We start from the raw sequence: 22,666 nt of genomic DNA, 5'->3' as shown, positions 1-22,666 counted from the left end.
ACTTTGTGTTAAATTATATAACCTATTAGTCTTAAATTATTTTAAAATATATGTGCAAATATTCTTTAGTCAAAACTTATTACCATCTCAGCTCAAACATCTTACAAGATTTAATGTATTTCTGAGGAAATGGCAGAAGGGCTGCTATCCGTCTTTGATTTGATTGTTTTAATTCATAAGGTGTTTCTTCATGTAATAACTGAAATTGTGCTAACAAATTAAATACATTTGATTGCAAGTCACTGTCACCTACGGTTATTCTTTTTTAGGTGAGATTCAGTGCACTACGGATGGATCTTGTGATTATGAACTGATTATAACCTGCAGAAAAACTCAGCACACAATTTTTCTGCTCCGAACAATTTACATTTTGAATTTACATGAGTTGAACAATGAGAAGGTATTGTTCTATCCGACATACAGTGGGTACTGTAATTCATTCCCTTATGATCAATGACTGACAGCAGTACAGTTCATCCTAGTTGTAAATGTTATGGGGCCAGGGGCTATGAGTTTTCTCCTTGCGAGAAGGAATGCCAAGACTCCCAATGAGAGGAATATCTGGAAATTCAGCAAACTTACCATGAAAGTTGCTTTACCACAGACCCATTGCATTTCAGCTGATGCAAATGCATCTAGTTAACAGTGATATTTTCCTCAGAGATGCTTCTCTCGTTTCTTTTATCCCCATGACAATCCATCAACACAGATAACACCCAACCACCTCCAGCTTCATTTTTCCTAATCACAGATTTTCTTTTGCAGAGTGAGGCTGTCTTGCATCACTATCCCGAGGACTAGTTCAGTTCATCAACATTGAACAAGATTTCTTGGAAAGTATGTTTTTATGGTTACATATTACATCCCTTGGGCCTGCACATTGATCCGTCCTATTGTTTTCCTTATTGTTTTTTCAGGTCAGCAGGAATAATGAGACGAGCTAAAGTAATTAGACTCAGCAGGTAGAGCACTTTTGCTCAGACATAATAAATGCATACATGCTGCTCTGCTCCCAGTGCTGAAATGAGCTCCATGGGCCTGCTCAGGATGAATATGTTTAACGGATAAGAGAGGGAAAAAAGTTCCAAACTGCATTTCTTCTCCTTTTAATGCACAAAACAGGTGCACGATGAGTTCGCCATCAAAAATATCCCTCAACACATCCAGCACCAGCCCTACTCCTCTGCTGATCCAAACGTGGCTTGAGGAATGAAAGGGAGAGTAAAACAAGCAGAAGAGTGCTAGGGATCAGGCAAGCTCGCAACTCAAGGACAGAAGAATCCTTTTAGTGTTATCATAGCTGCAGATATGTTCAGACTATGAGGCTTCATGGAAAATTATTAACACTTTCTTTTGATAACAAAAGACGGGGTCTTATCAGGAAGGTAGTGAGTGACACCGAATGCATTAACATTTATGGTGCTCTCTCTCCTCTGCTTCTGTGTCATCTCCAGAGTGCCCACTCTGTTCCTTTCTCCTTAATGCAGTTCAGCACTTTGCCCATTCACCCCTTACTGTGTGAACTGCTGCAGAAGAAAATAATGACCATACAGAATCCCCACTGCATGTTTGGCATAAGAAAGTAGCCCATTTTCTGAGAGTGGAGCAGACATTACCCTAGTTCTCTCAGAAGCTAAACATTAATGAGTAAATAGTCCCAAAAACAAGAGGCCCATTTAACTGTCTTTAAGAGGGAATAATATCACAGAACTTTTAAATTGCATCATTATCAAAGTATGTGTGTGTGTGTGCGTGTGTGTGTTTGTGTGTGTGTGTGTGTGTGTGTGTGTGTGTGTGTGTGTGTGTGTATGTGTGTGTGTGTGTGTGTGTGTGTGTGTCTGTGTGAGCATGTCTTTCTATGGTTGTGTTGACAAATTTTGGTGTGAAACCATTGTTGTGAGGACATTTTGGCCAGTCCTCACGTTTTCAAAGGGGTGTTTGAGGGTTAAGACTTGGTTTTAGGGTTGGGGTTAGAATCAGGTTTAGTTCAGGGTTAAGGTCAGGGTTAGGCATCTGGTTGTGATGGTTATGGTTAGGGTAAGGGGCTAGGAAATGCATCATGTCAAAGAGTGCCCTCACAACTAATGTAAGACACGTGTGTGTGCGTGCACGTGTGTGTGTGTGTGTGTGTGTGTGTGTGTGTGTGTGTGTGTGTGTGTGTGTGTGTGTGTGTGTGTGTGTGTGTGTGTGTGTGTTGTAATTGTATAAGACAATGCAATACTCAACAGCATATATCCTGGAAGAATTTAAGTGCGTTTTTTCGTAAATGTCATTTATCTCTTTGCTTGTTTGACTTGCTGTTGATGTTTAATTTAGCAGAACACAATGTTTGTTGCTCCCTCTAGTGGTACATGTCTCAAACATTAATGAGTTTTCACTGAACTGCCAGCCAGATGTTACAAATGTGGAAGCTTCCAGCCTTCAACAGAGTATCAACAGCTCTCGACTCCCTCAGTGAAGACATATACAGTACTAGTACTGAAATAAAACTTCTGTCAAGATTCATTCTAATTGACCAAGTTACAACAAATCAGTTGCCAGTAACAGGAGACGGCACAGTCTGGGCCTTTACTTAGCTTGATCTGTGAGTTTACAAAGCAAATTATGAGCTTCATGAGGACGCAAATATAGCACACAGACAGCAAACAATAAGGAGCTGGAATATGAATGCTGTGTGGAAGCATAGGATAAATATGGCCTTGCTGCTGATGATAACATCCACCTTTAAATGTCTATCACCACGATTTTCCTGGAAATATTTAGTTAGCTTAACAGATGGAATGAACTATGCATCTAATGCTGTAAGATGTGTATGAGGAATTTCATTTTGTGTGATTTATTGGGACTTGACTGAAATGAAGAGACCCATCATTTAATGTTATTGAGGGGTCACACAAAGTCAACAAAAATTCATGTTTACTATGTATTTGTCTGGCTCGTACAAACTCAAAATTTAAAAAAAACTATTTGGACTTGGAGAATTAAGAGGTGACATCCTACCATCATTACACAGTGGTCCTCCAAATGTTGTCATGCTGCAGTCACAGCTGAAGCCCTCCCACTGCTGAAGGCACACGCCCTGGTTGGCACATGAGTCCTCTTGGCACGTAGTGCTGGGCCCTGAATGTGGAGACAAATAGCAACTTGGTGAGCAGACTTCCATAATAACAGGCAGCTAAGTCTGCAGATTTACTGCAGTGAAATTATGTCACGCAGGACAAACAGACAATAGGCTTCTGCGAATGGAAGCATACACAGGACAAACATAGATATCCTATGCAAACACATTAACAACTGTGCATTAGTCATATTATGTACTTACTCTACAAATACTGTTAAGAAGTTTCCAGGTGGCTTACTGTCTGCCCAAATTAATTTTACTATATTCAGTAAACAGTCCCAACAAAAACCTTGCAAATGTATTTAAAAAACAACAACATTTGAGGTACTTAAATAAGTTCAAATACTTTTAACACTTGGTTTAGACTTGATTAGTGATTTAAAAATTTGACTTAATATTTTATATTTATGAATAACACAATACAGAATTAAGTGGAACAGTAAGGATTATGTTACGGCTTCCATTTACATCTGGCTTTTCTACAATAAAGTAGTGTGCATTAAAAACTGTGTCTAGATCTGACGTAGCTGGATTATTGTTACCCCACCGAGTCAAATGTGTCTATGGTAAATAGTACATGCTGTAATCCAGTTCTCCCCTCTTTCTCTAAATTGTCACACATCCCTGACTACGAGATGGTTCGTGCGATCAGATTAAAATCCTTTTTTTTTTTTACTTCCAACTGTGAATGGGGTCGGACGACAATGATTCTCAGTTCATAAGCAGCAGTGTCCTGAGTTATCCATGTGCTTTTAAATAGCAATGTAACAGTGCCTCCAGATGTGTTTACAGTCAAAGTGCTTAACCTTCATGCTTGTAGTATCAGTCAGTCAGTCCGTCCTTCTGTCAGTCTGAGCAGTAAGTACACAGCTGTACAGACTGTATCGTCTGGCTGTCTGTTTGTGTGACAGCGATGCTGAGTTAGCTCATGTTAGTGGAATGGCAGGGGTTAGTATGGATGAATGTTCTCACATATATATATTTCTTATTTCTAAGTTTATGAGATATTTTAACAATGTAATTATGGTGGTTTTGGACTATTTACTATGAAATGCTGGCCACTTTTTCTCAATCATTATTGATTATCATCAATATTGGGATATTTGAACTACATCTATGATGCATGAACAACATATAATCTGAATAATGACACACACCACCTCATGCATTCATGTAGTACTCCCCTTTACAGCCATAATTAACCATGTGGAGCAAATCTACCTTTTTTTTTTGATAGTTTAGCTATTATCATTGCAATGCCAATATAATTGTATTTATTATATTGTTTATTTATTTACTCTTGTGACATTGTTGATCAGTAGTTAAATACAGACATACAGTATATTACAATCTTCCCTTATATATATGAGCTTTTTTTTCTGAATAAAGCAACAGTGGGTGCTGCTCAGTCTCAGAGTAACTATGGTAACTGTTTAATAGTTTAAGCATTTGCTGTAGCCCACTCAAGGCTGAAAAATGCAAAAAGCAAAACTCTGCACACAGTGGACATTTTTCCATAAAAAAACGAAAAATTAGTATACAGAACCATACATCTCTTTAGAGGCTTTCCCATTCCTGTGATGTTTTCTGATTTATATATAAGGCATGATGCAGAGAATAATTGATTTAATTAATTTGAAGTTTATGTTAATTACAAATTCAGTAACTATAATTGAGCTATATTGATATTTACAGTGTATTCTAAAAGTATTCAGACCCCTTCACCTTTTTCACATGCAAATTTATTGAAAAAAAACTAAAGTATCTCCTTGACAAAAGTATTCAGATCCTTTGCTATGACACTTGAAATTTAGCTCAGGTTCCTCCCGTTTCTTGTGATAATTTTTGAGATGTTTCTACACCCTGATTTTAGTCAACCTTTGGCAAATCCAATTGATTGGACATGATTTTCTAAAGTCACACACCTGTTTATACAAGGTCTCTAAGCTGACAAAGAATATCAGAGCAAAAACCAAGACATGAGGTCAAAGGAACCGCCTGAAAAGCTCAGAGACATGATTGTGTTGAAGCACAGGTCTGGGGAGGGCAAAGAAAAATTCTGCTGCATTGAAAGTTCCCAAGAGAATAGTGGCCTCAACATTTCTTCAATGGAAGAAGTTTGGAACAACCAGGACTTTTTCTAGAGCCGGCTGCCCAGCCAAACTGAGCAATCGGGGGAGAATGGCCTTGGTAAGAGAAGTGAACAGGAACCCAATGGTCACTCTGGCTGAGCTCCAGAGACCCTGTGCGGTAATGGCAGAAACTTCCAGAAGGGCAACCATCACTGTAACACTCCACTGATCTGGGCTTTTTGACAGAGTGGTCAGAGGAAAGCCCCACATCAGTAAAAGACACATGAAAGCCCACTTGGAGATTGCAAAAAGGCACCTAGAGGACTCTCGGACTGTGAGAAACAAGATTCTGAAATGTTTGGCCTGAATTCTAAGCGTCATGTCTGGAGTTGCATGTTTTTTCAGTGGCAGGGATGGGGAGAGTGATCAGGGTTGAGGGAAAGCTGAACGGAGGTAAGTGGAGAGGTATCCTTAATGAAAACCTGGTCGAAAGAACTCAAGGCCCCGGACTGGGCCGAAGGTTAATCTTTCAACAGGACAATGAGCCTAAGCCCAAGACAACTTTCAGGAGTTGCTTTGGGACAATTCTGAGAATGTCTCTGAGTGGCCCAGCCTTGAACCCAGTCAAACACCTCTGGAGTAGGTGTGGACAGTATAAACGGTATACACCGTATACAAGTACACCGCTATGAATTTCCCCTACAGTATGGATTTTGAATATAACGTGCGGACCCGTCAAGTTAGTAAAGTGGTAATGACGTAAATAAACAAGTGGGAGGGAGCAATGCACTAAACCTTGCCTATTCTGCCGGAGAGAAGAAGAAGAAAGCCGCTTTTTATACAGCCTGTTCAAGATGGAAATGTTACACCGTTATTGCGCTGGGCCACGTTAAAGGAACACAGAATGAGATGGCACTGTTGTTCCGGCAATAAGCTGGCAGCGGAGGTACTCGCAGAGCCAAATTGACGTAAAATGCTTGTAAAAGGGAGAGCAGGCATGGCAGGACAGACGCCGAAGCTGTTGTGTCACGCATCTGATTCCAGAGCACCGGCACACTGTCGTCTATCAGCCTGCCACCAGTAAATCCAGCCCACGCTGCTTTGTTTAGAAACAAAAAAACAGCTGAAAGCACTGCACACAATGAAGCGGACGAGGAGTTGGTAAAAAAAGAGACCAGTGCTACTTCCATTTTGTGGACATAGTTTGGGTTTGAAAAGTCAGAAAACAAGCAGAAAAACGATCATCTTTACATTATGTCGGGTGGCAGTCGTTACAGTGGTTTTAAGAAAAGCAAATACACCGTGATATATACCGTTATCATCTGTGCTTAGAATTATACCATTATAGAAATTTTAAGCCATACAGCCCAGCCCTACTCTGCAGAAACCTAAAAATGGCTGTCCTCCGACGGTCCCCATCCAACCTGTAAGAGCTTGAGAGGATCTGCAGAGAAGAATGGCAGAAAATCCCCATATCCACGTGTACAAAGCTTGTCGTGTCATACACAAGAGGACTTGAGGCTGTAATCGCTGCTGAAGGTGCTTCCACTAAGTACTGAGTAAAGGGTCTGAATACTTATGTCAATCTGATATTTCAGTTTTTCCTTTTTAATACACTTTTGCTTTGTCATTATGGGATGTGGTAGATTGATGAGGGAACAAATTAATTTAAACAGTTTTAGCATATGGCTGCGACATTACAAAATGTGAAAAAAGTGAAAGGGTCTGAATACTTTCTGAATGCACTGTATGTATAACAATGCACCTGGATTGACTTATGTACTGGCCAGTGGGGCTATTTGTTTTAGCACTTTAGCACTTTCAGCTGTTGAATTATAAAGGCTTAAGCCTGTTGCTCAATGTAATTCCTACCTACAAAGTGGTAACAGAGGGCCAGAGACTGTAACAGGAATATGGTATTGATAAACAATGGACTTGAAACATCAATGATAAATGTAATGTAAAACATAAAAATGACTTAAGTTTGAATTAAAACATCAGTTTTTTAATAGGTTATTCATGCAGGAGAAAACACTGTTATTAAGACTAGTATAAGTCATGCAAAAGAATCCTTTACTTGTATAGTATGAGGAGAAAAAAAACAAAAACGTAACCACTACAAAACCAAAGTTGAGACCAGTAAAATCAACATGAGTTATGTTAGTGCAAATCAAAATGTGAGCCCCATAGACTTTGATACAAGATGGTAATGATACTTGTATTCCTATGAGACTGAAGCCCACTCCATATGGCTGGTGGGTGAATGGCAAAGTAGGCAGTTATCTTGCTCAGGGAGATGCAGAAAGTGTGGAGGGAGAGACTGTGGAGAGGTGGGGGGCAGGGACATCACAGATGCAAAGAGGGGAGGGATATCAGACTCTGTATCAAACAGACAAAGCTATCTACCTTGCAAGTCAGCTTTCATCAATGCAACTTTTGTCAGCAAAATAATAGGAAAGGAAAAGGCAAAGTATACCAGCTGTTAGTAAAGCACCAAGACGTCAGAGATGGAGTAACAGAGACACAGACTGCTGAAGCAGGAGAGACAGAGCGAGGAGTGAAGTGTTTGTTTGTCCTCCGCAACAGCCAGAGGCGAAATATTGTATTGTATAACGGAGGCCGGGTTAAGCCAAACTGTAACAGCAACTACACTCAAAATGGCATCAGCAATATGAAGCAAAAGCATGCAATTGTTAAGTCATTATTATGTGAAGTGAATATGCTTTCTCCATGGTGTTCAGTAAAAGCCATTTTCCATTGAGAGCAACCATTGATTCTGTGTGGTACACAACGAAAACAGTAAAGTTACAGACTCGCACAGGGTGCTGAATTCGATTACATTTGTAATGGTGGAACATGAAACGATCAGAATTTGCGTACTCAATTGAAAAAGAGTGGATGAATTGTGAAATTAAACTAAGTGAGTGACGGTGAAAAATAAATCAAATATTGTCTCTGGATGTGGTGTGCACATTAGACTGGGCAAATGATATTCATGCATGCAACAAAGGCTTCATACATAATTCAAAAGGATTGCTTCTGGCAAACTCTCAGATCCAGCAAGCATGCATAGAGCAAAACAGAATGGGGATAAAATGGGAAATAACACTGGCAGTACAAATATGGCAGAGAGAATAATCAGATTATGGCCAAGTGAAACAGAAATGATTGCCCATGGAGTGTGAGAGCTTGATGCATTCTAACAGAATACTAACGCACTTTATGGATGTTAAATTATGTGCCACAGGTTGGCAGTGTGGGTGTGCCTCACACTGTGCTGTATGTTTGTCCTTGTCGGACAAGTATGAGCTGCAGTTGCATGGAGTTGCGATGACACCCTGGGTTGGGTTTGTAATAATAAGGGGAAACCAGGGTCACTAACAGAATTTTTTGATTTTATCAGCAAAATCAGATTTAAATGAAACAAATCTTTCTAAGTTTCAATCAGTAATCAAAACAATTAAACTTAAAATTAAACTTATTACAAAGGAAAAAAGTTTAAGTTTCCTTATTGAGCTGAGAGACTACTCACCTTCACATCCTCTCTCTATCTGCCCCACACAGTCCAGAGCATCTGACATCAAGTCTGGGAGCCGCCCGTTCAGATCCACTGAAGCCAGACAACCTTGGAAACCCTCCTTGGCATGCACCAGCTTGGGCAGCTCCTTGTACATCTCCTTAGCCACCCCACCAATGTAAAGGTTACCTGTAAAGAAATGAGAAATGGGACAATACTGACCCCTAGTGGAGAGAAAACATGGTACAAAGCTTACCACATCGTGCTTTTTAAGGTGAAGTCAAAAGCATATAATTTTACAAAGCATTGTAACTGGCGACAGTTGTTTGATAAGGCTTTTAATGCACATGAGGGGGTGTAGAAGGAGTGTAAAAGGTTAATTACTGTCAGTCTTGCTTGAAAAAAAAAAAAAAAACGCTCTTCTAATTGTGTCCAATGACATTTCTATGTGATTTAACATAATATCTTTTTTTTTTCATGTCCAAGCCAGGAATTTGGCATCTGCTTTGTAATTATTCATTAAAGAATTTTTCAATAACAATGATTACAACATTCTTCAAGGTAGAGCACTAATTATGCCAACGTCCTTCCAGTTGGAAAGGTTTTTATGTTGTTAACTGATAATTCTTTCTAATTACGTATACAAGGCTGGTCTGCTAATCTCAAATGGTCTTTTCTATGAACTCCCAGCTCCACATGCACACCATTAGTGTTGGCTAATGAACAGACAGCGTTTGAGTTCTTGCTCAAGGGTACCTTAGTGGTGGTAATGAGTGAGGGCCAAGCTTTGCCTTTCAGCCATAAACCTGCTTTTCTCATCTCTATCCCACTGCTTCCCCAATTTAATGAAATCTAAAAATATATATAAATTCCCTTTGTCTACGCACCCTTCAGGTCCAGGTTTTTGGCCCCTGTGGTCGTCTGCGTGGTGATCTTGGTATCAATCTTTACAGTGTGTAGGTTGTTGGTGTCCCTGGAGATTATGACATTGTGCCAGTGGTTGTCGTTCAGAGGCTTGTTGGAGTTGCCTTTGATCAAGTGGGCTCCGTTCCCCAGGTCAGACACATAGTGCAGGTAACTACAACCAGATATTGAACAACATTAGAGGATGCAACCATGGAGAGAACTGGAAAGACATGAAAGCATGGCATTATGAAAAAGACTTAAAACAGAGCATTGTACGTAAAGTGTTGCTGTAATCCAAAAATACGCCGGTATTTTTAGATATATACTGTATAATTAGTCATGTTCAAATTATTTACAGCTCTTGTCACAAACCATGATTTGTCACCCAGTGTTTAACAGACAACATACGGCACATCAGACTATAAAAAGAATAATAGAATAAAAAAGTAGAAAAGTCTAATGCACCTCTGAAAACTGGAGCGAGAGTGTGTGTATTTGATGTTGCTGTTGCTGTGTGCCTGTGCATTCCAATGAAGAGATATGAGAGTATCGGCAAGTGCAGCTGCCTGTAAAGAAGCTAGATAATTGGCAGGTTGCAAAAGGTTCTGGGTTGTGCTGAACAAATTGCTCTTAAATTCTTTGGTTTACAGGCATTATGATTTACATGCTCATTTTAATTAAAATGTATGCCTTTAATGTTTAGCATATTGAATAATACCTTCTCTTCAAACATTACTTGAAAGAAGGTCATTCTATTGCTGCATTTCAGAAATAAGAAATGCACCCATGTGTAGCTGATTCCCTTTTATGCTGGGTATTTGTTGTGCCTTCATGAAGATTTAAAAAGAACAGTAATAGCCAACAGCTCTTTCAGAAAATATTCTGGCATGGAGGTGATAAGGAAAGAATTTGAATTCCCAAAGTAATGGCATAAATAGCTGTCAAGAATTATATTCTGTTTGGAAACTGCCATATAGTATGAAGAGCTGCATTATTAAAACCATAATCCATTTATATGGATATTCTTACATAAATAAACATCTTGCTACACTAGTATAAAACTAATTCATCACAGTTTAAAGGTTTTTGCTGGTCTTTACACCTTGTGGCAGGTAGGTCTGCTCTACAAATAAAGTCATGTGTGTGATGTGTGTGTAAAGAGAAGAGCTGAGTAGTTACTGTAGCCTGAACAGTAGAAGCCACAACAGCTATATAAAAGCATGAATGCCGCCTACACCAAATCAAACTTCATCTACAGGTTAAAAATTAATCTTAGTACTGGCAACACTGTTGTTTGACAAATCAAATCATCTCCGGGCGGAGCAGCGCAAAAAAAGCAATGACTGCTGCACCAAATATGGAGTCAAATACACCAGAAATGAACAAAATATCTTAAAATATCCTCAAAAAGCCCAGTTACAGCACTTGAAGATTTAACAAAAGTACATGTGATATAGATAAATGGGAAACACTCACTCACACCTTGGTATGACGGGGAAATATTCACTTACCCTTTGACCAGCTCCACCACAATGAAGTCATTTCCATCCCCGCTGTTAAACAGGATGAGGCCGTCGGAGGAGGTGGTTTTGAACTGAAAGAAAAGGTGCATGGAGTAGTAGGCCTGCAGAGTAGTGAGGGTCACATAGCTGGAGCGCGACTTGAAGGTGACAGGGTCAGCAATGATGTTCTTGAAGCCAATCATGGCATTGAGCTCACAGTAATCAATGTCACCGTTTTTACAGAGGTCTATGTAGGCCATGCCATTGAAGGAGAGGCTCTGGAGGTGGCCAATGAAGTTGGACGGCACCATGGACAAGAAGCGCTTCTCTGTCACTATGCCCGTCTCAATGTTATGGAACTCCAGTTGGGTGTGGTCGCCCGCCATTTGACCTTTGATCAGCAGAAGAGGGGAAGGGAGAGAGGATGTTGTTGGGGGCATACAACAATTAAAGAGGTGATGCTTTGCAAGTAAGGGGTCACCTACAGATCCTCTAAGTAATGACCGCAACAACACATCGTATGACATTAAAGAAATATAATGTGATTCCAGAAAAAAAAAAAAACTTAAAAGAAATTGAAGTATAAGTCAAATTATTTTTACTCTCTTGCTCTTATTGTCTGTCTAAATAGTTTTGTTGTAAAATGAAAAGTACCATTAATTTAAATGGGAACCCCTCTCCCATAAGGCCAAAATTCAGCACATTATGCCTTATTTTAAGATATATTCATTCTATCAGACATGTTTTTAACATTTCCTGATGAGTGATGATGATGATGATGATATCCTGAACAGATAAGAGACCATCAATAATGCACTCTTTCAGAAAAACGAACGAAGGCTCTCTCCAGATGAGAAAAACATCTAGCCTACCACAGCACAATTTAGTACAGAATAATTCACTTAGAGTTGTGTTTTATACTTTAAAAGAGCTTGTGTCTTACCTAGAATCTGAGAGCCCAACACATATTAGAGATAACTTATGTTTATAGGAGGAACATACTATTCTGTCAGAGGAATAGAGGATGAGAAGTACCTTCTACAGGCGGCAGATCATCTACGGTCAGTTTCAAACTCTTGCCCCTCCTGAACACACGTACTGTGTGCCACTCATTATCGTTCAGATTCTGACCCGCAAAAATAGTCTCTGGACCTTTGCCTGTAGGACAGTCCAAACAATGGTTAACACAAATGCATGCATACACACACACACATACACATAATAGAAAGGCTGAGAGATAGGAGATATAAACAGAATCAGGGAGGGGGCAGGTCGAAAAGAGCACAGAGCGAATGAGTTAAGTAGTTTGACAGAGACAGAAAACACTGAAGTAAACATAGTTAATGGTCCATAAAAACACATCATTCTGACTTGAATTTGCTGTACTGCACCATTAGATAGGGCATCAAAATTCTGAATTCTCACTGAACACCATTTTCGTCAAACCAAGAGGAGGGAGGCAGCCATCAGGATGTCAAATTATTATTACCAACAATATTCACACTAACTGTTTTTGCTGTAAAAGTATAGTGTCGGTTCGGTTTTAGTTAACTAAAGAAACAAGGGATAGTTAGGCGTTTCATTTTGGCTGGTCTCTCGTTCCTTGTGAGATTTTTCTCATTCCTATCATGCCACTTGGTGGCAGCAAATGACTAGCAATAGGTTCACGACAGAGCAAGGCACTCAACTGAGCATCACTCTCCATCTTGTTTACCTGGAGACAGTGCAACCCAGTATTTGATTTCTCTCTTGTCCACCACATGAAATGAAATAGTGATACGGAAAAAAATACTTGCATAATGGAAGCAGTGTGCTTGGTGGTGAAAAGAAACCCTTTAAAGCAAAACAGACAGGCCATTGTCCCTGGAAAATACAGGAAATACAGAATGTGATTTTCTTCTGCTGCCTTTAAAATGATTGAGCGTTTTGGAAAAAAGCAGCAGGTAACAGGTAGCTGCAGTAACACTGTGGAAAAGTGCACAAATTCTGTGCATTAAGTCCGATGCACTTTCATTAAATCGATAAATAATATCAAATAACCATTCATCTAATAACATCTAACTAATAAAAATTCTTCAAATCCCCGAATCTTTCCTTCATTGAATCCTGAAACCAGCATATTCATATTCCACGTGTCTCACCGCTAGCAAGTAGTAATGGAGATGTAACACAGAATCACAGTGCCAAAATCAAATGTGATTCCAAATAATCAAATTTGGAATTGCAGATGAATCGTTGCAACTGTAACAAATCTCTGTGATCTCATGAGCAGAAAGATTAAAAAAAAATGTCTCGCAGATATACTTCTAAATTTAGAAAATCCAACACTGGTCCAATTGGGGCAACACATTATTTTTTCATGTAGCCTCCGTCTTAGAGCATCTTTGAATTGCTATATAGCTCTGATGTTCCCCTCTTGGGCACACACAACCAAACAGACCAATGTGGACGTACCACTGTGACAGAATTAAAATCCTGAGGCTCCGGATACCTTGCCCACTGTGGGTAGCATTTGAGATGGGTGCCAGGTTCATTCCCCTGAACCCATTTATGGCTATTTATTTCCTCCTTTTCTGCAATCTTCAAAGCCCCAATGCAATGTGTATGCAAATCTGAGGGTGCCAAAGTACTGGGACACACTCAATCTCAGAGGCACAGTTCTGCTTTGTAAGCACCAAACACCGGGGCAGGATTGAAACCAGACGACTGGTGAGGGATTAAGGATGAGAGATATGAAATAATGGGATGGAGTTGGACTTGAAAGCATGCTTGATCTTTGCCTTCCGTCATCCTGTCCTTGTTGCTCTCCAAGGAGGAAAGAAAGGGAAGGGGAAAAGAGGTCAATCGTATTAAGCAGCACAATCCTGCACAACATCCACTACTGTAGGGCCCAGTTTTATGTCTGTTGTGCAGGCTGCAGTCCAAACAGCCAGCTGCTGGCCAAACATTAAGGGCCTTTAGTCCACTGTCTGCCGCGTCCATCCTCTCTAGTGCCCTCACCGACGGTGATCTATCTGCAGTGATGGATCTACAGTGATCTCTCCCTGCCTCATTGACTTCAGGCCCAAGGGAACAATGTGGAGAAGTGTGGCACAGGGCAGCATGAGAAGATGTGATTATCCAGTCAATCAGCTCTGGCTGGCTGGATGACAGGCCAGATACTGGTGGTGCCTGTCCCGACACTGTGACTCACCCAGGTGGAAGAAAAACAAGGGACCAAGCAGCAGGCCACCACTGTTGGATTACCATTAACACAGAAATCAAAGCCTGCACACATGGAAAGGAAAGCCTAGCAGACTGCCTTGCTAGGCGACCTGCTTGTCCAATCAATGCCTTGCTAACTGAAAAGCCATTGTGAAAATGTTTCGGCAAACAGAGGTTAAATAGTGTTAAAAAATAAATGATGAAAATCACTACTAGTCTGCCGTTTCATGCCATTTGCATTGATAATTATTTGTTCTATAAACTGAGACTGTTCCATATTGAACATGTTGAAAGGTTGTTGCTCGATCTGCCATCACATTACTGAGTTCAGAGTATTTTTAGCAGTGACTGCATAATCACGTCATGTTGATTACAGTACCTGCTGGCTTGACAGCAAAGTCCCTCAGCGTGCTGTAACTTCAGGGGATGTTCAATGTTTATACTCAGCTTTTTAATTTAAGTTGCTATGGTTGGTTACAAGGACTGCTGAGCCAACACGTTAGCCTCTTTATGAAAATTATTCACTGCAACCACAGAGAGCATCATCATAATTAATCCTCAATTTTAAAGCTTTTCACTGTTCTTTCCCTTACTCCAGTTACACTGGCGTACAGGCAGAAATATACAGAAACAGAGTAAGGTTTGGATCTCAATAGTAGGAGTTAATTTTACAGGAGAGCAGGGGAGGGTATTTTATCTTCTCATCATATATTTATATCTTATTTCAGCCTTTCCTTGTAAGATTCGGTATATACAAAACCGTTACATCCAAAAAGATTACTATTATTTTGACATTTTAGGGGGAAGGGTGTTGCAGGGTCCAATGAAAAATATTAATAACTCTGGGGAGTGTCCTAATTTTGTTAATAAAGAAAAACATAAAGTTGAGCCAAATAGGGAGTCCACGCCCCAATAATTTGTGTAGAGTCCCTTACTAGATCATGCTTTATGCAGTCATGAATAGGGATGAATCTTTATCTTCAGGATCTACACTCATCTACACTATAATTATTCCCTAAATAACAGAGCAATTCAAGCACTCTGCTCGACACATGCCTTAATTTGCTGCCAAAGACCAGGAAAGCCTGCTTTACCTTTCCTAGCATAAAGGTGGGCACCATTAAACTCTATCATCAGTATTCTTCATCAAACAACAGTTGAATTAATGATCTGAATGCAGACACTGGCAAGATTGGAGCATTTTAGCTGTACTCAGTGTATACTATCTATGTTAGTGATGATGAAAATAGTGGTCCTCAAAATGTATTTGTCTACATGTTTAAACCTAACCACAAAACCACTGAGATGTGCAATGATGTAGCAAAAAATCAATTTGAATTCATACATGTTTTTTTCCCCCAACATATACTGTGCCTTTAAGCGCCCACTAGTAGTGGCAAAAATCAGTTTTCAGCTGATAAGCACACGGTGCTTTACCTCACCCCCTATACATCCTCCCTTTAAATCATCCCCTCATCTAGCATTCTAACATGCACACAGGTGTAATATGCATGTAAAATAATCTCCTGCAGCTCTTTCACACTAAATAGGCCAAAAACGAAAGATTGATGCGTGGAAAAAATCAATTATGAGAGAAAAACTGCCTTGAGATGTTTCTCCAGAAGGTCATGAGGAGAATTATCACATAGAGTTGTCCTGGCTACACTGTAAATTGTGATTATCCTGCAGTTCAAATTAATGAATAACAGAAGACCAGAATGGCAGACAAAAACAGCCAATCTTGTCACAAGATATTTTTAGATCATATTTTTAGTGTGTTGTCACTCAGTGCCTGTTAAAAGTGTTTAAGTTGAAGTGGCAGTGTTTTCTTCAGACAGCTCTGGGCAGCCCCAGGGAGCCTAGGTCCCTAATAGACAGTGATGTGTTCTTTGAGTCGGTGCTGAAATTCCTCATCCAACGAGCTGACCGGAGCTGCAGCGCCTGACAAGACACATTAATTAACACAGAAAAAAAAAGAGGATAAAAATAACACAGGGAAAAAAAAAAAAAACAACTCACAAAAAAAAAAAAAAAAAGAATTAAAAGCTAACTCTTCATAAGTGGAAATGCTTGCACTGGCTTAACACAGTTCTTTCCAAGAACTTCAAACAAACATTTTCTTACGACACAATTAGGTCTGAATCTATTAAAGAAAGACCTGCTTTTTTCTCCATTTTACTTAAACATTAACTTTCCCTGTAGCATGATATTAAATGTTGATGGAATCAAAATAATTTTCGCTTTGAATTATACAAAGGCTTAGTCATGTGTGGAAAACTTCTAAAGTATATTCCTTCCACCTATGAAACATCAATGAATTCTGTAAATGTGACTATTATTTTATAATTTTTAAGACTATTATTTTTATATAAATAAAGGAAGTGCATGTACTAGAACAGAATTCAGACCGATATAAATATAACCTGTCAGCATGACATTACTTAAATGCAAAAACAGACACGAGCTGTATGGTAATTCCATTTTGCATTTTTCACACAGCCTTTGTCAAATCATCCAGCCTATTAACACACACTGTTTGATGCTAGTGACTAAAGCAGCCATTGTACTTATAGTGGTTTACATCTTAAAGATTGTTTATTTTTTGAAACTCTTTCCTTTAACCAGCAGTTATTCCATCAATGCAACACTGAATCAGATTTTATTGTCTGGCTCTGGCTATTTTGGCAAAATGATGCATGAAACTAAATAGAACTGGGAAATAAATAGTTGAAAGAAAATGAATAACTACAGAAATAAAGTAATCAAAATAGCAAACTAGAAAGGCACTTAGTAAAACTCATACCTCCGCCAAGGCCAAACAATCGTACGTGTCTGTCTAGCTCTCACAATAGAAAAATAAAAGGAAAAAGGAAGTAGTCTGATTTATTTGTCATAAAAACATAGTAAGTCATAAAAAGTAGACTGTCTGTCATGCAGATCCAGAATTTTCTTTCACCAGATCTGGATTATTATCTGGATCTGCACCAAATTGTACAAACTCACAGGTCTCAACACCATTAGTATGGAAGATGCATACATTATTTCCTGAGAAGGTTAATATTAAGGAAAGTGACAAAAAAAAAATCCTGGATCCGTTTTCGCATAATCCTGCTGACAAATAAACAAACAAACCAACAAAAAAACAAACAGACAGTTAAAAACATAACTTCCTCGGTGAAGGTAATAACAACTATTGGTGTCCATGCATGCACAGATTATGCCTTCAAACTATCCTCTTAAACCAAGACTGACCTTTTAAAGCACTGGAAGGGGGGAATTAGAGCTTAGAGCTTTTTATTTGCATACACAAACAAGGGATGCAATCCAAGATGCATGAACAATGCTATTTAGCATTTAGAAAGGTGTTAAGAAGGGCTGGCTAGAGGTCACATCATATGATTCTGTGTGGAGGCGTTTTGTTGTGTAAGTCTCTGCTTCTTATCAGGCAATGACCTTCAAATACTGTAACACTTTGCACACAAAGAGATCCAACACTGGTGTTTTCAGAAAACGGTTTGTCCTTATATACTGTATGTGACACTGGCACTCTATTATAGAGCCTAAATTGTCTAACTTCTGTTGGTATTTACTGATACTGAGAATATGTCCGTCACTTCAGAATCGTTAAACAGGAAGAAGGCTCATGTATTATGACTACAGAGAAGTAATTATTAATTCATCACCGTTCCTGAATAATAAATGTCAGGGATATTTACCTCCCAAAATATTGCAATGTAACCTCTTTGTTGAAACACAAACACACACACACACATCCACCATGAATCCCGCAACAAGATCTATTCTCTCTCCCTCCCTCTTCATCCCTTTCTTTCTGCTCTGTGAGGCAGGTTAATGAGAATAATAAAATCACACTCTGTATTTCCTCTGTGCCTGGAATGGCCTCATCAATTTACAACTGGCATGAAATACTGAAGTAGAAAGGAAACAAAAAAAAAAAAAAAAGCAAGGGGGAGACAAGGAAATCATGCATGTCTAAAATATTGTACCTGCGCTTCCAAAGCATGCGTTTTATATCAGCCTGAATTCATGAGTGAAAAGGTTCGTTAATTGGAAACAACTCAGTGTGTAGAATCACTGCCATATTTGGGTTTGTCATTAATTTAAGCCTCCCTCCATCTCCTCCCCGCTGCTCATTATTCTCCTGGACAGCTGATGAACACACCACCAAGCAAGTCTTATGTACCCCTAACTCTTTGAATAGGTACGATAAAATGTAATGGCTATGTCAACGCCAGGTGCAAGTCAGATATATTTCAGTGCACTTATTGAATTCCACAGCTTTTGGATATTTTAATGTCAGGATCATATGCTGGCTGCAGAGAAGAAATTGTAAACCTGGCTACGTAACAACACAGCTAGGGGACTAAAACATGAATGTCCACAAACAGTAAGAGTTAGAGAAAAAGAAAGGTGAACAGTAACTTACTGGAGGTACAGTTAATCCTGATACAATCTAGATGGAGAAGAATAGATGAGAGATAAATTCATTCTTTCAACGTTACAGCTGCAGACATCATTAAAGCATACAGTCCACCCCTCTGGGGACACACACACGGACACTGTCCGTCCTCTGATGCTCTCACCCATCGCCCCGAGCTGCAGCAAGCTGGTAAAAGCACTGCAGTGGAGTTGTGCCAGAGAAGCCCAACATGGTTTACAGGAATACAAGTTCCAGCAATCTAGAATGGACAATCATGAGAGCCGAGATCAAGTTGTGCGTTTGCTTTGCTTTATTTTTCCATGTAGCCACACAAAATGTTTTATTGCAAGATGGGGGATTTCTGCTAATTTTGCGGATAAGATCTTCTGTTCAGTATGAGAGCATCAGATTTTGGTCAGGGTCAGACAGGGCCAGGTGGAAGGTATTCCAATTCTCTCCACTCCTGTTTCTCTTTCTCCGTCTGTCTAACTATCTACTCATCTATCCATCCATGCATGATGACTTCAACATTTTTTCACGCTACTTTTCCACCTTTGTAGGATGTCACATTCACTAAATCATATTATGGCTAATACGCTGAAGTTAATGATATGTACCATGCAAAAAATGCAGTAGTATTTGTGTATTTACATTTTATGCTTCTTTACTTCTAAATATTACACTTTTTTTATTCCTCTGCATTTATTTGACAGCTATAGCTACTTGCTAGTTTGTAATTATAGATGTTACTACTACCCACTATTATATAAACGGTAGGTAAAATAGGCACCACCTTACCCCACATTAAAATGCTGCTTACATGTTAATGCATCAGTTAGCATGTTCATACTCCAATAATATAATGTCGATAATAATATATTGCTCTGGTAGGGACCATTCTACATAATGTGTATTCTAACTTTGATACTTTTTCTGATATGTAGGCATACTTAAGTAAAATTTTGAAGTCAAAACTACTTGGAAATGGAGTATTTTAAAATGTGGTCTTACTACTTTTACTTAAAAGTAAAATATCTCAATATTTCTTCCACAGATGAAAACTAGTAGAGGCAGCAGTACTGTTATTTCGTCCTGGTAACAACTAATGATGGCCTACAGTAGTCGTCATTACTGTCAGTACAATAACAAACTAATCTTCTAGCACACAGCAGTGCTATATAGACTGCTATTTCTGTGATTTTTTTTTTTTTCCTCTCTGTTTCCTAAGGCTTAGCTTGAGTCGTGCTCTGCGAAAGGTGACCCAGATCAAAGTCCCTCTCCTCCTTCCCATTTGGCCCTGCCTGTCGTGTGTTGTCAACCACAGCAGAAAAGTGGTCGCAAACAGCCAGAGACCAACGCCAGCCCTACCCTTACAGGGAATGCTCTGCTTTTTGAAGGAGGGATGAGGAAGACAGGCTTAGAGGTCTGATGTTCGGATATGAACTCAGAGAACAGTCTAACATTTGTCAAAGATAATTCCAAAAGGAAACAAAACAAGGTGACCTGTTGTTTTCTTCAGAAGGCATCTTACTGTAGTTGCAATGACTGGTGAGCCCTGTCAGTGTGCGGCGCTGTTGTCCACGGTGGGACACATGCTTCTCTGTGGTTGACAGCAGACACAGACTGTCTACTTTGTATGCACGGCTAAGCGGCTCCGCTTAGGGAGCCCATTTCTGTTTAGCCAGTGGAAAGGAAAAATAGATGGCTATCATTTGTGTGCCATTGCTCTGTTTGAGAGATATCAAACTTTTCACAGGCATCATTGGATTCTTTCCTGAGCAAATAAGCACACACATACACACATTCACACAGAGTCTTTCATTTTGTCCTCAATTTTCTGTTGTTGCTGTAGGCAGGGGGAGGGATGGGGCATGTCTTTCCCTGTGCTCATTAAAGACACATTTGCTGATTTATGGGCAATCATGTATTCCTCCTACAATGATTCAAGCGCAAAGGTGAACAAATGATTAAAATAAACTTGGTTGCAACTAAGGGCTGCATTATTAGGTAACCACTAGCTGACAAGAGGTGTGATATTATAAACATACACCGTCATCTTCGGAAGAATTATTAACTTCATCATATGAATGATAACTGGATGTATTTGAAATGAAACAGCGCCAGGAAAGAATACAGCGCTGTGCGCACCGTGAGGGCAATTCCCTTTAGAGCAATACGCATGTATGGATGTTGATCTGAGGTTGGCTGATGAAGTGGGCAGCGAGCATTCCCTGCTGGGAAATGGCAGCTGTGTGCTCAACTGGCAGTGAGCGGAGAGCCGCAGACTCTTGCCATTGAAAGTCTTTACACCATCTCCTTCTATTCAAAATATGTATCAGAGTAATTAGTGTGTGTGTGTGTGTGTGTGTGAGAGAGAGAAAAAGAGTGAGAGAGAGAGCGAGAGAGCGAGACTGTGTATGTGGCTATGTGTATTTGAAAGTGTTACCAAGCTTAGTTTAGTTTTATCTGACACATCACTTTGCTGCTGCAGTCGGTGTATGTCCGAGGCGTTACCTAAATTGACGGTCAGGCGGACGCGGCCGCTCTCCAGCTCTAGACGCAGGCTGTCAGCCGAGTCCCGCGATGTTGTGGCTATTAGGATGCCATAGGCTCGCTGGGAGCGGAAGCGCAGAGACACATCCTCAGCCTCTGTGTGCATCACCACTGGCAGCTGGACCTTCATAAACTTACTGCCGTCATAGCTGAGGATGGTCGCCTCTGCAGAGAGAATAAGGATGAAAGCGAGATGAGTGATGGGTAAAATGGAGTGTAGCAGTGATCGGGGGGTGTCAGCTCAGCTTAAAATGATGTCTTATTTCTGAATATAATTTAGTGTTGTAACTTTCAATCTTGAGTAAAGAAACACATTAGAGGAATAGATATCATTTGGTGAATATGTTTTCAAATACAGCTCTGTGATACAGCCTATTATGTGTCTGTTAGAAAAAGGCGTTGAGATACTCCTGCTGCAATAAAAGCTTTGTAGTGAGCCTACACTGACTTGTCACCAAGCACCCAGTCCATTCACAGAGGAATGATTAAACCATTAAGCTGACAAACACAAGGACAACTACAGTCTTCAAAGAGTGTCTCTGGATGTGTTCCTCAGACATGTGCTTTGCAGGTTTGTTAAGGAAGACTAATCACTGACAGCTGATGAATCCAACAATTAGGCTGCTAGAATTACTAATACAATACAAAAAGAGTGGGTCAATTCAAAAGAGTAAGTTACTCCTAAATGGCATGTACACAGATATGGCATTCAAGAGCAGTGTGCAAACACTTGCCACTTGTCTAGCATCGCATAACGCTGTGTACTACAGCTGAGAGCTACCCAAACTCCCTCCAAAGTCCGGGTCCTGTCCTCTCAGTGCCAGTTTAACTGGTGGCCTCCATCAGAGAAAACACAGAATATGGAGGTAGTTACGTGCTACGTCAGTAGTATGGATAAAAAATAAATGAAACCTCAACAGCAAGACAGTGAACACATCATGACAAACAGACAAATATCTTACTGGAAAGGAAATACAGGTAACTTCTTCAATAAAAACAAACAGGTAATGTTCTCCTAGAGAAAGAGTGGCAGCATTGGATCCACAATTTTTGTATCTGCTATATAATAGAGGCAAACTACAAAAGTACAAATTGGTATTGACTGAGGAAAAAAATACAAAAGGTGACAGAATCGTAATAGTCTGTGGTCCCTGAATATTGAGCTTCTGCTAAGGGGGACTGCATTTACTCAAAGCATTAGGCAGCCGTCCGGAGAAATGCTGGGGAGATTGTTTAACACTGGCAGAAGGTTGTAACAGCATTTCTGGTAGTGTAACTAAACCAAAACCCAATAATAAAGCCATTACTGCAGCTGCAGTGCTGAAACAGATAGAAGGCGAGGTGAAGGGA

The 22,666-nt window shown here is 39.8% G+C and overlaps 1 protein-coding gene across 22 annotated transcripts in view; it reads right to left on the bottom strand.

Moving 5' to 3' along the window:
• LOC120796508 (neurexin-1a) overlaps positions 1-22,666 on the bottom strand; it is a 241,461-nt gene that overhangs the window by 115,355 nt on the left and 103,440 nt on the right. For 13 of the 22 annotated variants that reach the window (XM_040139437.1, XM_040139431.1, XM_040139432.1 and 10 more), the window contains 7 exons: positions 21,278-21,481; positions 18,770-18,796; positions 12,154-12,276; positions 11,128-11,509; positions 9,598-9,788; positions 8,726-8,899; positions 3,001-3,120 (listed from right to left, as the gene is read on the bottom strand). In XM_040139437.1, coding sequence (XP_039995371.1) covers positions 3,001-3,120; positions 8,726-8,899; positions 9,598-9,788; positions 11,128-11,509; positions 12,154-12,276; positions 18,770-18,796; positions 21,278-21,481 — 1,221 coding nt within the window. Of the gene's footprint in view, positions 1-3,000; positions 3,144-7,599; positions 7,627-8,438; positions 8,460-8,721; positions 8,900-9,597; positions 9,789-11,127; positions 11,510-12,153; positions 12,277-18,769; positions 18,797-21,277; positions 21,482-22,666 lie in introns of all 22 variants that reach the window. The other 9 variants (XM_040139443.1, XM_040139448.1, XM_040139447.1 and 6 more) reach the window with 3 other exon arrangements.

The sequence above is a fragment of the Xiphias gladius genome, chromosome 11, assembly GCF_016859285.1.
Source record: "Xiphias gladius isolate SHS-SW01 ecotype Sanya breed wild chromosome 11, ASM1685928v1, whole genome shotgun sequence".
NCBI classification, from domain to species: domain Eukaryota; kingdom Metazoa; phylum Chordata; class Actinopteri; order Istiophoriformes; family Xiphiidae; genus Xiphias; species Xiphias gladius.
The sequence above is the reverse complement of the archived record's forward strand: the minus strand, read 5'-3'. Positions and strand labels throughout refer to the sequence as shown.